Source organism: Cryptomeria japonica, chromosome 4, assembly GCF_030272615.1.
Source record: "Cryptomeria japonica chromosome 4, Sugi_1.0, whole genome shotgun sequence".
NCBI lineage: Eukaryota > Viridiplantae > Streptophyta > Pinopsida > Cupressales > Cupressaceae > Cryptomeria > Cryptomeria japonica.
In genome coordinates, this window is record NC_081408.1 from 533799336 (window position 1) to 533814474 (window position 15139).

The 15139-nt window shown below is 31.7% G+C and overlaps 1 protein-coding gene across 1 annotated transcript; it reads right to left on the reverse strand.

Moving 5' to 3' along the window:
- Nucleotides 1-2401: 2401 nt before the first annotated feature.
- LOC131044099 (LOB domain-containing protein 1-like) lies at nucleotides 2402-4668 on the reverse strand. The gene is made up of 2 exons (XM_057977350.1): nucleotides 4515-4668; nucleotides 2402-2817 (listed from the first exon to the last, which is right to left on the reverse strand). Exons 1-2 carry the CDS (start codon nucleotides 4665-4667, stop codon nucleotides 2488-2490), a joined length of 483 nt encoding a protein of 160 aa, XP_057833333.1. The 5' UTR covers nucleotide 4668; the 3' UTR covers nucleotides 2402-2487.
- Between the last annotated feature and the right edge of the window lie 10471 nt (nucleotides 4669-15139).

Genomic DNA, 15139 nt, shown 5'->3' on the forward strand with positions numbered 1-15139 from the left:
GGTATAATAGTTTATTGGTGACTCATGATTTATCTAAACAAAAATCCATATGGGAGGATAGAGAGGTGAGAGACCTAGATGGAGAGATAGAGCAATGAGATAGATAAAGGGAGATAGAGATATGTGGGTAATAAGACATGGATGGTGAGCTATAGAGGTAGAGAGAGAGATAGGGAGAAAGCTAGAGGGGGTATAGAGAGAGAGAAGTTGGTAGGGAGAGGTGATGACCTAGAGAGAGAGAGAGAGAGAGAGAGAGAGAGATGGGGGTAATAAGACATATCTCTTTCCCCTTCTATCTATATCACCCCTCTCTCTTCCCATCCAGGTCTCTCACCTCTCTCTTCCCCTCTAGGTCTCTCACCTCTCTATTTGTCCCCTCTCTAGTTCTATCCTTCCCTCTCCACCTCTCTCTCCCTCCCCCTTACCCATTTCTCTTTATGAACTCTCTCCTTCTCTTCTCTCTCTCCCCTTACCTATCTATGTCCTCCATCCTAGGTCTTTCACTCGCTTCATTTATCTTTAAATCTCTTTTGAAATGTTTAAGATTAACTAAATTACATAGGGTAAAAGTATAAATCTATGTCACCTTTTTTTATCAGCTTATCAACATAAGTGAATTTAAGCATTTATGACTAAAAATAATTTTTAATCAAACATATGATCTAGTTAGATTTATTTTAGCTAACTTAAATATATACACAATATCTTCAACTAAGCTTGTTCACTAAATAAATATGTAGCACCACTTTGAGTCCAGTTTACCAAACAAATAAAGTTATTCAAAAGTTTTAGTGTTTCACCAACTCCTAATCATGTTGAATTTTTTTAAAAATATAGAATTATCCTTTTGTAGATTTTGTAATTTTCAAAAGTATTTATTTATTTGATTAAATATTATTTATATTTTATTTTTTACTTCTAATAAAATTGATTAATCTTCCCAAACTATAAGGTTGGTCATCATGTGAAAAAAACACTAAAATTTTATTTAAAATTTTGGAAAAAAAAGATTCATTAGATTAAATTTTCTATCATGGTGGATAATTTTTTTTTGAAATTAAAATTTAAGAAAAAAGGTAATGTCCCATGGAAATAGTTGTGTTTTCAATATACACGTTTTAATATTTACTTAAAATATATATTTAATAAAATTAAAAAAAAATTCATGTATTAAAGTTTCAAGTTAAGAAAAATGAAAAAAAACTATACTATACAAAAAGATACATCCCATGTAATTTTATTTTTCTACATTTAATAAATAATTAAATTATAATGCCAATTTTTATAAAACTATTATATTCAAATAGGTTTTAAATTTTTCTAATAAATATTTAAAAAGACACATTTTATAGTATTATTTTACATCCTTTTCAAATTCAAAACATACGCATAGGTATTTAGTAGTTCAAGTTTAAAAAATGATATCACATCATTTTGTATGCAAATGTGATGCAATTTTATACTTTTACTTCACATGATAATAATTTTAGTTACATCTCAACAAAATTTAGATTTTTATGTATAACATTGGTAATCAATATTAGACAAGGTGCATGCACCTTTCTTTCGAGCTAATTTCTAATTGAATCATAGCTAATCAATGTTATACAAGGTCCATGCACCTTTCCATCCGTGGCTATCCAGTCAACTAAAATGCAATTCATAAAGAAGAGCTTTCAAAAAAGTTTAAGTGTCTCTTTCATCTGATTTGCCTTTTAGTTGGCTGGATATACAAGGTGTGTGCACTTTTCCGTCCGTTCCTATCCAATCAACTATAATGCAATTCATAAAGAAGAGTTAAAAAAAAAATGTTTAATAGTCTCCTTCATATGATTTGCCTTTTAATTGGCTGGATATACATTTCCTTTTCTAAGCAATTCCTAATTAAATCATAGCTAATCAATATTATACGAGGTGTATGCACCTTTCCGTTCGTGTGGCTATCCAGCCAAGTAAAATACAATTCATATAAAAAAGATTCCATAAAAATTCAAGTGTCTCTTTCAAATGATTTACCTTTTAATTAGCTGGATATACATTTTTCTTTCCAAACAATTCCAAATATTGAGTTCAACCTTTCAGCCACAAGTTTCCAAACAAACTGCAGTGACTTATGAAGTACGGCAAGTGGATAAGATCATTCCCATCGCAAAGCCTCACTGTAAAATCATAATCAATGCATAACAATGGATAGCATCTGTGATAAAAATGGGTGGTCGAAATTCTTATGGGTTGACTACATGTTTTTAACAAATTACCAGTAAATACGCATAACGATTTTGGTTCAATGTTTTCAGTGCTAAACTGTAAATCACCAAGAATACCCCGAATAAAGTTTATTTATATAAATATATGTCTGATACACGAATACAATAGATGAGTACAGTGGTATATAATCAACGACAATAACAACTTATACGTTGTTACAATACAATAAAATGTTGTTGAAGCCATAGCAATGAGTATGTGGTTTTGGGTATTTTTATTTTATAATTCCCATAGCGGATCCCATAACAGCATGGGATCGACCTCCTCATACAAGATTTCTTCACTTGGTTGTGGTAATGCATCAGTGGGATATACAGCATTTTCAGCATCAAGAGATCCTGTGTTTAGGAGCAATACAATTTTATCATACTGTGAACGCAGATTTGTGAGCTCTTCTCTCATGCTTTCCAATTGGGTTTTCATCTCAGCAATCTGCTTCTGCAATTGTTGGACTACATTTGCAGACCCATGTACAGGGTCTTCTGTCCTCGCGGTTGCTTCAAACACCATACTGTTTACTGCTTCTGCTCTTTCCTCAGCCTTGATACCCTAAAATAACATCACATTAAAAAAAACTATGAGATACATTATCTTATTAAGAAAATTCGTTGTCTGTCATATACTGGTTTAGATTATGTATGTTATTCTGTATCAATATTTGGGGTTACATTTATTATCAGAATGATAGAAAGCTCAAAGAGTAGAAAAATGAATTGTTGCAAATCTAAAAAGGACCCTTCTCGAATCATCTCTTTTTAGCTTCCTTAGATCTACAACAATCTATCTTTCTACTTGTTAAACTTTCTATCATCTATCATCACAGAATGTAACGAGAAATGTTGATATAAAAAATATATATATACAATCTAAACAAAAAGTACAACAACCATAAATACATTATCCTACTTGTTTCTCTTCAAAGTTTCTTGTGATTAAAACTGATATTATCATTTACATAGCAAGTTTTTAATTGTAAATGCTCTTTTATCACAATATGTTTAATTATTGACGGACTTGTATATTGTTTAAGTCTTTAGCTTCAATTAATTATTTTTTATTTATTTACCAACTATATATGTGTGTTTATAGTTGGATTAAATATTGGGACTCCTATGGTATGAGAGATTATATTTGGAAATATATAAGCCGAAATCGTTGACGATTCTTTGAGTAGCAGCTTTCTGGAACAGTTTAATATGAGAGTGATATCCCAAATAAAATCACATCAACGTGGAGAAACAGCTCACAGTGGAAACTTTGGACGTGTCCGGCAAGAAAATCACACGTGTAAATAAATAGGAGCCACAAATTTATATAAAGTCTTTTCTATTATATGAGCCACAAATTTATAAAAAGTCTTTTCTATTATGCCACAAATTTCCTACCTGTTTTCAAATTCTGTTAAAATTTTCATAAATTTTAAGAAACATTGTGTAGTCAGTATTAATATAGTTTGATGATTTAAATGTGGTGGTATTGTTTTTATTACTAAAATTTAAATCTTTTTGAAGTGTTATAGTTGACTATAATGTTGAAGATGAAGTCAAGTCTTTATCCTTTTTTTTAATGTGTAGAATTTATTTGTAACATTTTGAATCACATTCCATGATCTATTATTAAAATAAGAAACACAATAATAATTCAGCTAATTAAAAAAAATGTGTAGAATTTATTTGTAACATTTTGAATTACATTCTATGATCTATTATTGAAACAAAAAGTAAAATAACTATTCCGATGATAAATCATGAAAAATAATCCTAAATATTAATATTATAAATTTCCACACAATTTTAATATAAAAACTCAACTGATTAATTCATTAAAATTTCTTGTGAAATGAAATAGAACTCCAATGCAGCAGAGTTCCAACTGAAACTGAATTACGTCACAAAAATGAATTAATCAAATGAATTAACAAGAAAAAGCATAATAGAATCAAACAGATTAGTAAATACATAAAAAAAACTGAGCGTATTTAAAAAAGTCACTAAAAATATACACAATTTATACTAAAAATTTGTGTTATTGCTCGATGAACTAGATCCTATACCATTTAGAAAATAGAGCGCTGAGCAGAGCATAGAGAATTCCTCTGAAATAGCTTACATTGAAAATCAACTACTTCTTCCATGACGGTCTTCCCAACATTAACTATCTCAATTGTAAGAAACAATCATCGAAAACCAAGAAAATACAGTTTCCTTATCTCCAACCAAAAGAAATGGAGCAAAAAGTTAGATTACCTGGAGCATTTTGACAATATGACTGGTCCCAAACACGCTCTGGACAATTGCAAATTTATCGGGATCATGAGAAGGAAAATGCGGAGCCAGCAAACAATCTTCAGAACACTTTTTGCGTTGTATTCTACAAGCAGCGCAGGCAGAAGTGGGCATCTTTCGTTTTGCCATTGAATGATATGATCCGATAAAAGGCCTGCCCTAATTATAATAAACATTTGCTCCAAGGAAGACTCGCTTAGTCTTTCGTCTTGACGTAAGCAGGAAGGATGCCATGACGTGAAACGAACGGATGCAATTGGATGGGAGGCTACTGATTTGAATGCATATTAAATTAATGCTATTTTCTTTTATGTTTATAGACTACTTTCATGTACCTGTAAATCTGAACAGCAGAAATAAATGGGACTTCTGGATCAGCAGTCAAATATGTACAGCTGTTTCAAGCAAATTTTATTTTGACATATATAATTGAAAAGACAGATAATATAATTTACAACCAGGCGTGAAGAGGTACTATAAAGTAGACATGAGAAAAAAGCTCTGAGAGCCGCAATCCAACATATAACCGACCATTCTTGAGGAGAATTGTGATAGATTATTTTGTTTGTATTCTTCCGTCCACCCAGGAATTCTTCGTTATTTCCTTCACCACAAGATCAGGCTCATTTCCTTCACCACAAGATCAGGCTCATGTCTATTCCAAATCAGTGTGGGCGCCGGATATATCATCTATCTGAGTGGTTGATGTTAAAAACAATGTTACCGACTTAAAATTTAGAAATAATTTCTTTATATTGATATTGTATATTTGAAAATATACATGTTTTTAATTAAGAATAATTAACTTGTTTTTCATATTTTTCCTATTTTATCTTTAGATTCAGGTCAAATCATGCAGCTGTAACAACAATCAAGTGGCTTGTCATGTCTGATGCGATTAATTAATATTCTTATGTTTTTTATTTCTTATAAGTTTCTCAATTTGTTTTGTCAAAAAGAAAATTAATCTATTTCTTTAATATTGATATATATATTTTTTTTAATATAAAAATCACATTTTGTAATGACCACTTATATTGAAATACTTTGATCCACTTCTTCATTTTCAAATTTACAAGTTAACCTTTCTATTTTGAAATATTATTTTCTAACTTGTATATATTTAAATATTCCTATTGCAATGTCTATATTCAAATAGTTTGATGTGTCTATAATGAAATACTTTATTTCTTTAGTGAAAAGGATTAAAATATATTAATCAAGAGTTCCAAAGGGAAAACAATTTTTATTTCAAACAGCTATGACTATCACAAAAAATGAGATTGAGAAGATTCAAAGAGGTGTCCTACAAATCCCAACTTCTAATAATACATAACTGTAACAAAAATAAAGAATGAAATATAACACTTAGCCCTTATCATTTTGAAGAAGATGTAAAAACTAATCAATCTCACCAAGAAAAAGAGAAACACAATAAAAAAAATTCCATCATCTAGGAGCATCTAAACCCCATTGAGCAAGAGAATCAACAACTACATTCAATTCTCAAGGGATATGAGCAAAGGAGATGAAATTAAATTTTTGAGATACTTCATGAATTCAATCAACCAAATAAACCAAATACCAAGAATAGCATATTAAATACATTTAAAGAATCTATTATAGATCCTCCATGTTCTGCCCACAAAGAGAACAACTTCTCTAGGACTAACTTGTTCACCGAGAATTTAATCTCATAAGCATCTCAAAGATTCTTCCAAAATATTTGTATAGTAGTCTCTTGTAAGGCCCAAACAATAGATGATCATAGAGACTTCAAAGTTTGATACTATTTAGAGATGCTTTACTTGGTCCTATTGTTATGGATCATTCTTGTTTATGATTAGATCATGAATATGGTTGTCCTCCATGTATAGAAAAGTATGATTATAATTTTAATTATTTTCTCCTATAACATAACACTCATATATCATTTCTATACTTCAAACACATATTATATAGGGATTAGAGAATGCCTTCTATCAAAAAAAATGTTATAGAGAAATAAATTATTTGTATTTATATTGAATATTTGGAAAAATATACATACGTTTTTAATTAACAATAATTAATTCTTGTTTTTCATGCTTTTTTATTTTATCTTTAGACTTAGGTCAATCACATAGTTGTAACAACAATCAAGCGACTTGTCATGTCACACGAGATCTATCAATATTCCTATCTTTTTATTTCTTATATGTTTCTCAATTTGTTTGTTTCTACAATTTTGTCAAAAAGAAAATCAATCTATTTCTTCAATATTGATTTTTTTTTTTTTAATATAAAAAATCATGTTTTTGATTGACCTGTCTATATTGGCATATTTTAATTCACTTGTTCATACCTTTCTATTTTGAAATATTCTTTTCTATCTTATATATATTTAAATATTCCTATAACAATGTCTATATTCAAATAGTTTCATGTGTCCATAATGAAATATTCCCCTTTTTTTAGGAGTGAAAAGGATTGAAATATATTAATCAAGAGTTCCAAAGAGAATATACAAATATTTCCAAACAACCATGGCTATCATAAAAAATGAGACTAGGAAGATCCAAAGAGTTCTCCCACAAATTCCAACCTCTAAGAACACATAATTGTAACAAAAATAAAGAAGGAAATATAATAATAAGTCCATATCATTTTGAAGAATATGTTAAAAATGATTAATCTCACCAAGAGAAAGAGAATCAAAATAGAAAAAACATTCCATCCTCTAGGAGCATCTAAATCCCATTTAGCAAGGTAACCAACAACCACATTCAATTCCCAAGGGATATGAACAAAGGAGATGAAATTTAAGTTTTGAGATACATCATGAATTTGATCAACAAAATAAGCCAAATGCCAAGAATAGCATATTAAATACATTTAAAAAATCTATTATAGATCCTCCATCTTCCACACTTAGAGAGCTGCTTCTTCCATAGGACTAACTTGTTGACAAGGAATTTAATCTCATAAGCATCTCAAAGATTCTTTAATAAGATTTTTATAGTAGTCTCTTGTAAGGCCCCAACAATAGATGACCATAGAGACTTCAAAATTTGATACTATTTAGAGATTCTTTACTTGGTCTTGTTGATATGAATCTTTCTTGTTTATAATAAGATCATGAATATTGTTGTCTTACATGTATAGAATAGTATGATTATACTTTTATATTATTTTCTTGTATAACATGACACTCACATATCATTTCTATACTTCAAAAACATATTATATAAGTATTAGAGAATACCTTCTATGAACGGTTTCCTCAAGATAAGGTTATTCCTCTAAGCAATTATAAAAAGGTTGAGGGTGATCATTACCATCTAACAAGACATAGTTAACAAACTTAAGAACCCAATCTTGAGACCAAGTAAATTGGTTCAATTCAAATTTATGACTATTATTTATTTTTAACAATAATTCAAGTAGCCTTGACCATAGGTCCTAGATTTGTATGAGAGTGCAAAATACACTAGAGTATTTAATCTAGAATCATTAAATCACACTTATAGTTACAATTTTCAATAATGGAAAGGAGAATAACTCATGCTTTATTTAGGAATAATGTTAGAATATCTTCCTTGTGAAGAATTATTAGAAAGACATTAAAATTTCAATGTCAAAAATTATCAATAGGACATGGATCATATGTACATGAATGGAACAATATTTTTGCTAAGGTATACTGCAATGAAAATATATGTTGAATGAAAGTTGACATAATTATACCTTCATTAATATCTTGTAGGAGAAAAATAAGTTTAATAATTAATATAGGATAAATGGGTCATCATGGTGTGCCCATAATTTTATGTGTAGTCCTTGATTGTATTCATAATTGATGGGTGCACTAAATCTTGGGGATAAGTGTAAACTCTTAAACTAGATCACTATTTATTTTACTGGCATTTTTATATTAAGATAAAAAAGAATAAAATTAGCTAAAATAAAATAACTCAAGAACACAATTTTAAATAAGGACCTTACTATGAAAGTTTAATGAATACTACAAGGGATGAAAATAGCATTCAAGATAGTGAAACAAGAGAATATTTAAAGGAGGATTCATTAATATACTTTACATTCAATTTGATTTGGGCTAGTCTGTGTAATAATTTAGCGCATAAAAGAAATACATGGAAATTAAAGATAATTAATTAATCACTAATTATATAAGCATAAATAATTTGTAACTACTATTGACAGATGTTTGAATAATAAAAGGAATTAAAGAAATAGAATAAACAATTAGATAAAGTAATTTTAAATTACCTTCTAAGTAAATTAAATTACAGATGTCCTAATATTGCCCATCAAGAGAAGGGAGAGAAGAAAATTTCATAATGTTCTAAGAGAATTATATACAAACATATAATTATATTATAACTGGTATATCTATATTTAAAAAATATAGGTAGATTATGCCAAGAGATATCTTACAATACAGGGAAATCTAACGATTAGCAATATTATGAGTATACAAGAGTTTTAAAAATATGGATAATAATAGAGTTACTTAAGTATGTAACAGTTTCATATAATTGGAGACAAGTGGCAAGGGTTCTATTTTATTTGGAGTAATAAAATAATACCTCCACAAAAACCAAAAGATGGCATATCTCATGCAATTACCCATCATTTGCATGTCAAATTGTTTCAAAATTGAATTTTTGTTTACGAACATTTTGATGTCATTGTAGATTCCTCTTGGCATAACTACTAGTTTATTTACCAATGTTGCAGGTATCAAGTGAACTAGACATTTAATAGTAAGGGCACATAATTACAATGCCTTTGGTACTAATTAATATATATCCCCACTAATATGTTAAGAGGGGTATAAAAATAACATTAGTCAATTTGGCTCTCTGATTTAATAGAGATATTGAGAAAAAAAATTGTCTTGCACCATCATATAGGTTTTGTAAAATAATAAATAATCTATTTACATTGAAATAGCCTAACTTGAAGCTTAGTAGCATTGAATGAATGAATGTTTTAAATAACTTTCAAGAGAAAAAACAATCTATGAGATCCACAAATAACAAACAAAATGAAATAAACACGTTACTCTAATTTATATAAGTAATAAATTGATTTTTAATTTAAATTAATCTAATTTATGTAAGTACACAAACATGAATAATAATGGTGGTATGGGTGCTCAAATGTGACAGTCCCATGCCATGCCATTAAGGTAGCACGACACCCTCTACCTTTTGGCAGAATGGTACAGTTAGAGCTAGTAAAGGAAGATGAATGAATGAATGATTGAATGTTTTTAATAACATCCACGAGGCCACACAGCCTATGGGACCCACAGATAGCTAGCAAAGAAGACATGCAAAGTCCAAGAAAATCCAAACTATTAAACCTCTTTCTCCTTCTCCTTCTGCATCTTGGATCTTCTGCTATATAACTTGATTAGGAAATCTGTAACTCTTGGTATCTTTTCTTTGTCAAATAAACTACTTAAGGTGTTCACATTTAGTGTCTCAACATACTTACTCCAGATGTCACTATAGGCTAGGAATTCCATGACGTAATGTTATTCAATCTCCACCACCCCTTGCGTGCAATATCTACACCTTCTATCTTCCCATTCCTCTTTGGGTATCATCCATCTCCCATTTTTGCATCTAAGTTGATGTGAGCTAGTCCTTATTTGAGCAATTAGCATTTTTCCTTCCACTTTATGTTCATTCCTATGTATTTCTTTTGTGTATGGTCATGTGTAGGATAGAAGTGTTTGATATAGTATTCTTTTTTCCTCCCCAACTGACATGTGCACATGCTTCTTTGAATTTTTCTTGTACGTTATTTTTTATTTATCCATTGTTATTCGGGAAGTCTTGTACATTAATACTCCATTTATTCATCCATTTAATGTTTTCTTTCATCCATGTGCTCTTCCTTTTGTCTAACTTCTCCCCTGCTGCCATTTTTGGCCAGCGATGTATCTCCATGTTTTCTAACCTCCTTAAGTTGAAATTAAATGTTGATGCCTCAATAGAGAAAGCCCCCACCTCCGCTAGGACAATCTCATATGGGATAGACGATTTAATCTTGAGACTAGTTGTAATTAAATGCTTTTGTAATCTGTCTATTTGCCTCTATTTTCTTGTTGAAGTGTTGCTGCCCCATACCTCACATTTGTACAGTACCACTGGAACCACAAGAAGCCCAAAAAGAGTTTTCTTAGTTTTCCAATCCCATAGTTTTGATCTTTAGTATCTATTTTGGAGTGATTATAAGGCTTCCCATCCTCCTTGGATCCTTTTTGTTCTACATGTTTCCTAGCTAAGTTTATTGTGGAAATCTAGGCCAAGGTACTTATATTCATTAACCACTTGTAAGGTGTTTCCCTCAAAGACAAATTCTCTATGGACCTTCTTTCTTTTCAAGGTAAAGATCATGACCTTGGTTTTGCTAGTGTTCATCTGCATCCCTGCCTCTTGGCAAAATTGTTCTAGCTCCTTCAAGTGTTCTTTCAAATCTTGTGATGTTTTTATCGTTAAAACAAGGTCATCAACATATAAAAGAAGCCTGATTACATAGTTCGTCAAATGAACTCCCCCACCCCCAAACTTGTCTATCCATTCTTCTAACTTATCAATGTATAGTCCAAATAGGGTAGGATATAATGGGAAGCCCTTGACCCCAATGTCACTTCTAAAACATTCTGATAGTCCCTCTTTTGTTCATAACTTAACCCAAACTTAGTTATACAATCTATGAACAATAAATCTATATTGTACTAGAATTTCCAACTCTTCCATTCTACTCCACAATTTTCCTCTAGGTACCGTGTCAAAAGCTTTTTGAAATCCACAAAATAGAAGAAAAAGACTTCCCCTCCTTGTTTATCCCATACCTTCTCAATCAAATGTCTGAGTGTTATGCAATTATCAATGGTAGAATACTTTGGTCTAAAGCCCTCTTGCCCATTTTCTCTCTTTTCCTCCTTTTAAGCCCAAATACTGGTTCGCCTTTCTATCATGCTCCCAAAAAGTTTACTGAAGAGAGGATTGATCATTATAGTACGATAATTTAAAGGGTTATTGATGTCACCACTTTTGAGAAAAGAGATGATGACACTAGTTGACCAATTCGTTGGAAATCCATTTTGGGTGACTCCATTGAATATTCTTTTGATGTGAGGCGTGAGGATTTCTAATCCCCACCTTAAATATTCTATTTGTATTCCATCTATGTCTCGAGCTTTACCCATTTCAATTTTTCTTATTCCTTCTCTAGTATTGTCTGAGGAGAAGAGTTTACTTATTGATCTGATCATTGAAGGGCTATCTTTGTCTTGATCTCTCTCATATAGCTACTTTGCATATTCTAGTCGTTGAAGATTTGTGATATTATTTTCATTGCCTGTGTCTCTTTGTTACAACTCTTTTCAAAAGCCCCTTGTATTTTTTCTCCCAAGCTTAATCAATTATTTTCTTCTTGTTTTCTTGTACTGCTCTTTTTTCACTCACTAGTTTTGTATATTCCTTGTTGTTACCTCATATTTTGACCATTTTCTTTGCTGCCCTACATTCTTCATCATATCATGGGTTTACAGGGAAGCTATTCTTATTGTCCTTTTTAGGTCTATACCTTTTGCATGAGTTGAGAGCCCTATGAGTTATAGATGTCAACTTTACGCTATCGATCATTTCCTTACTTGAATTGACCAACCCATTGACACCCCCTTCCTGTAGCTATTTTTTGAGCATTGTTTGAAAGAGCTTGATTCTCATGTGTCAAGAGGATAACTCCTTGAGTGACCTCCTTCTTTTCTAATTTTTGCATCTCCTTTTGATGTCGATTGTCTTTTTGCATGCCAATCTTAACATATATTGGGTTGTGATCTGATTTCATTTTTGTGGGACAGTCCTTCACCATAATATCTATTACACTTGCCACAAGCTTCTTTGAGCTTATAACATAGTCCACTACAATTTGACCATTATAAGTGTGACACGTAATGTTCCCTGAGCTTGGACAAGCCTTTAAACCACTGCCTATTATCAAATCATACAAGCTGTAAACTCCTAGCAATTCTGCCTCATAACGTGTGATAGCTCCCTTCTCATCTTGGGACATTCTTTCCCATTTTTGACTCCCTTCTTCCTCTAACCACAAAGGATTGTCCCCTATTCCCTCCTCATCATTAAGGAAAAGGGATTGGCTATTGGTTGTTCTAGCATTAAAGTCTCCAATTAAGATGATCTCACATTTGTGATTATATGTTGATATGTCTTTTTTAAAGGTTGCATAAGGCTCCTCTTTGTCTAATTTCCTCTTCTTATAAAATTTTGAGCCATAAGGAGAACAGTAGCATAATGCAAGGTAGATTGTGAACTCTTTATCCTTTATTTTTATCCATATGTACTATTTATTAGGGTTTTCTTTTTTCGCATGTATAATTCTTCCTCAAGAATCACTTACTAAGATTGTTACTCCTCCATGGCCCTTTCCACTTTTAGTTAGCTCATTCCATACTAATAACTTCATATATCTTTCAAAATTTGGAACCTTACATCCTTCATGCTCATGTGTTTCAAGGAGGACAATCATGTCCATCCACTTTGCAATGGGCCCTAAACCGGCCCCCCTCCTCCGAGGGTAACCTCTACAATTATAGCTTACCATTGAGAGGTGTTCCCAAGGGGCCCCGCCTTCCTATTTACTATATGTTGTTTTGTCACTGAATTGGGATTTTTCTCTATACATCCATGCTTCCTTACCTGCACTTCTTGTTGCTATGAATTTTTCCCATTCTTTCCTTCTCTCTTCTAGCTGTAAAGGGGTTAAATCTTCATCTATGAAGAATCGTGTGCCTTTGAGAAACCTTTTGTTCCTCAAAATTTTGATCTTGTCCTTGATACTTTTCAATATTACTCTAACATTTTTATTTCTTCAATCTCGTGACACACTCCTAATTCTACTTGCTTGATGAATATGCCCTATCCACTCCAACTTGTCCACTAGAAAGTCTTTAATTAACCTATCGGCATGTTCACCTTCTCCATAATCCTTCAAGCCTTTAATTATTATATTTTCTGCCCTATCTTTTTATTGTCCTTCTTTCCCTATTTTCACTTTGATTTGTTTCTCTATGATTTCTTTTTGACTCTCTGTTGAATCCTTTGTTACTTGTACCCACAATTTTGCCTCTTCAAGTTGCTCCTTTAGTTCAGCTTCTTTTATTTCTGTGTTTTCTATTTTTGATTGGAGCCCTTGTAGGTGTGGGGTGTCTCTTTCCTCCATTGTTGTAGAAAAAATTCCACTTTTTATTTGTCTTAGTTCCTCCTTCATGGTCAAGATCTCCTGGTGCCTTGTTTTCATATTAGCTTGTAAGTTGGCGATTTCCTCTTTAAGAGACTTGTTTTCCTGGGTTATTTTATGGTTGGTTTCCATAACCTCTTTCCATTTGTTAAATTTCAATTGTTCTAGTTCTTCCAAGCCTTCGATCCTTTTGTTTAAACCCATCAATTCATGAACATATAGGTCTGAGGACCAAATTAGAGGTGTTGAATCATAGTTGTATTGGTCTATCTTACTATCATCTTCCATCCCCTCTCCAATATTTGCCTTTTGTTGTTCTGTTCCATCAAAGCACTTGATTTTATGCTCTTGTTGGCGTGCTCTTTTAGCTTGAACTTCATCATCCCCTTGCATTTCCATCCCTGTATTTACTTGTTCGTGTTGCATCTTATGGATTACTACTATTTGGTTGAAGTTTACTATCCTTGGCGAGATAGTGATACACTTGGTATGTCCTAGCCATCTTAACCTCTTGGGTATTTTAGCTTGCCTTCACTGTAAAATCCTATTATACTTCTTGGCATTAACAAATGTAAGTCCTTTTACATTTGGGACTTTGTCTTGTCCACATGCTTGAGATTCTAGACTCCTTTCTGATATATTTGTAGTGTATGGCCTCATACTGCCTATCTGAGGCATACTCTTATGATCATTCCCAATCCTCTTCACGAAAATTTTCTCTAATTCTTCCAATGAAACAATGTGTTCATCTCCTTTGTATTCTGATAAATCTATTAGCAGATCCACCTCTTGCTCTATGATGTTTTCCACCATATTGGTTGTTTGATTTTTATAATTTTATCATACTGTTGCCCAAGTTTGTTTGTGTTGCTGATGCCTAGAGTTGAAATGATTTGGTTTGAAATAAAGTGCATATAAACAAACTCTGATATTGACAAAATCCACCACTAAGGAGGAAATGTCAAAAAAAAAAAACTTACTTGCAATTCCCTTCTTTGAACCCCACTTTGAATATTTTTTTATCTTTGTTTGTCTTGAGCCCAAAAATTTTGTCCTGCATAAGTAGATCCCCCCACGTTTTTAAGTAGATAAAATATCAAAAAAACCTTTGATAACTTTATTGGGTTTGGAAGCCTATGGGTTAACCCCACACCCACTTCTTCTTTTTCTTTGGAAGATTTCCGACACACCTCTTAATCCTTGAGAAAACAAAATCTCTGTGTGTCCACTGTGTTCTCCCCTTGTGCCCTCTTTGTCTCTTGTCTATTCTCTGGGCCCCTCGCGTACTCTGTTGCCCTCCCTAT

Bases quoted from the DNA above. Each gene is read 5' to 3' on its own strand.
- LOC131044099 (XM_057977350.1), bottom strand. From the start codon at position 4,667: ATGCCCACTTCTGCCTGCGCTGCTTGTAGAATACAACGCAAAAAGTGT. The intron at 2,818-4,514 runs GTAATCTAACTT...ATGTTATTTTAG, and splicing joins ATATTGTCAAAATGCTCCAG to GGTATCAAGGCTGAGGAAAG.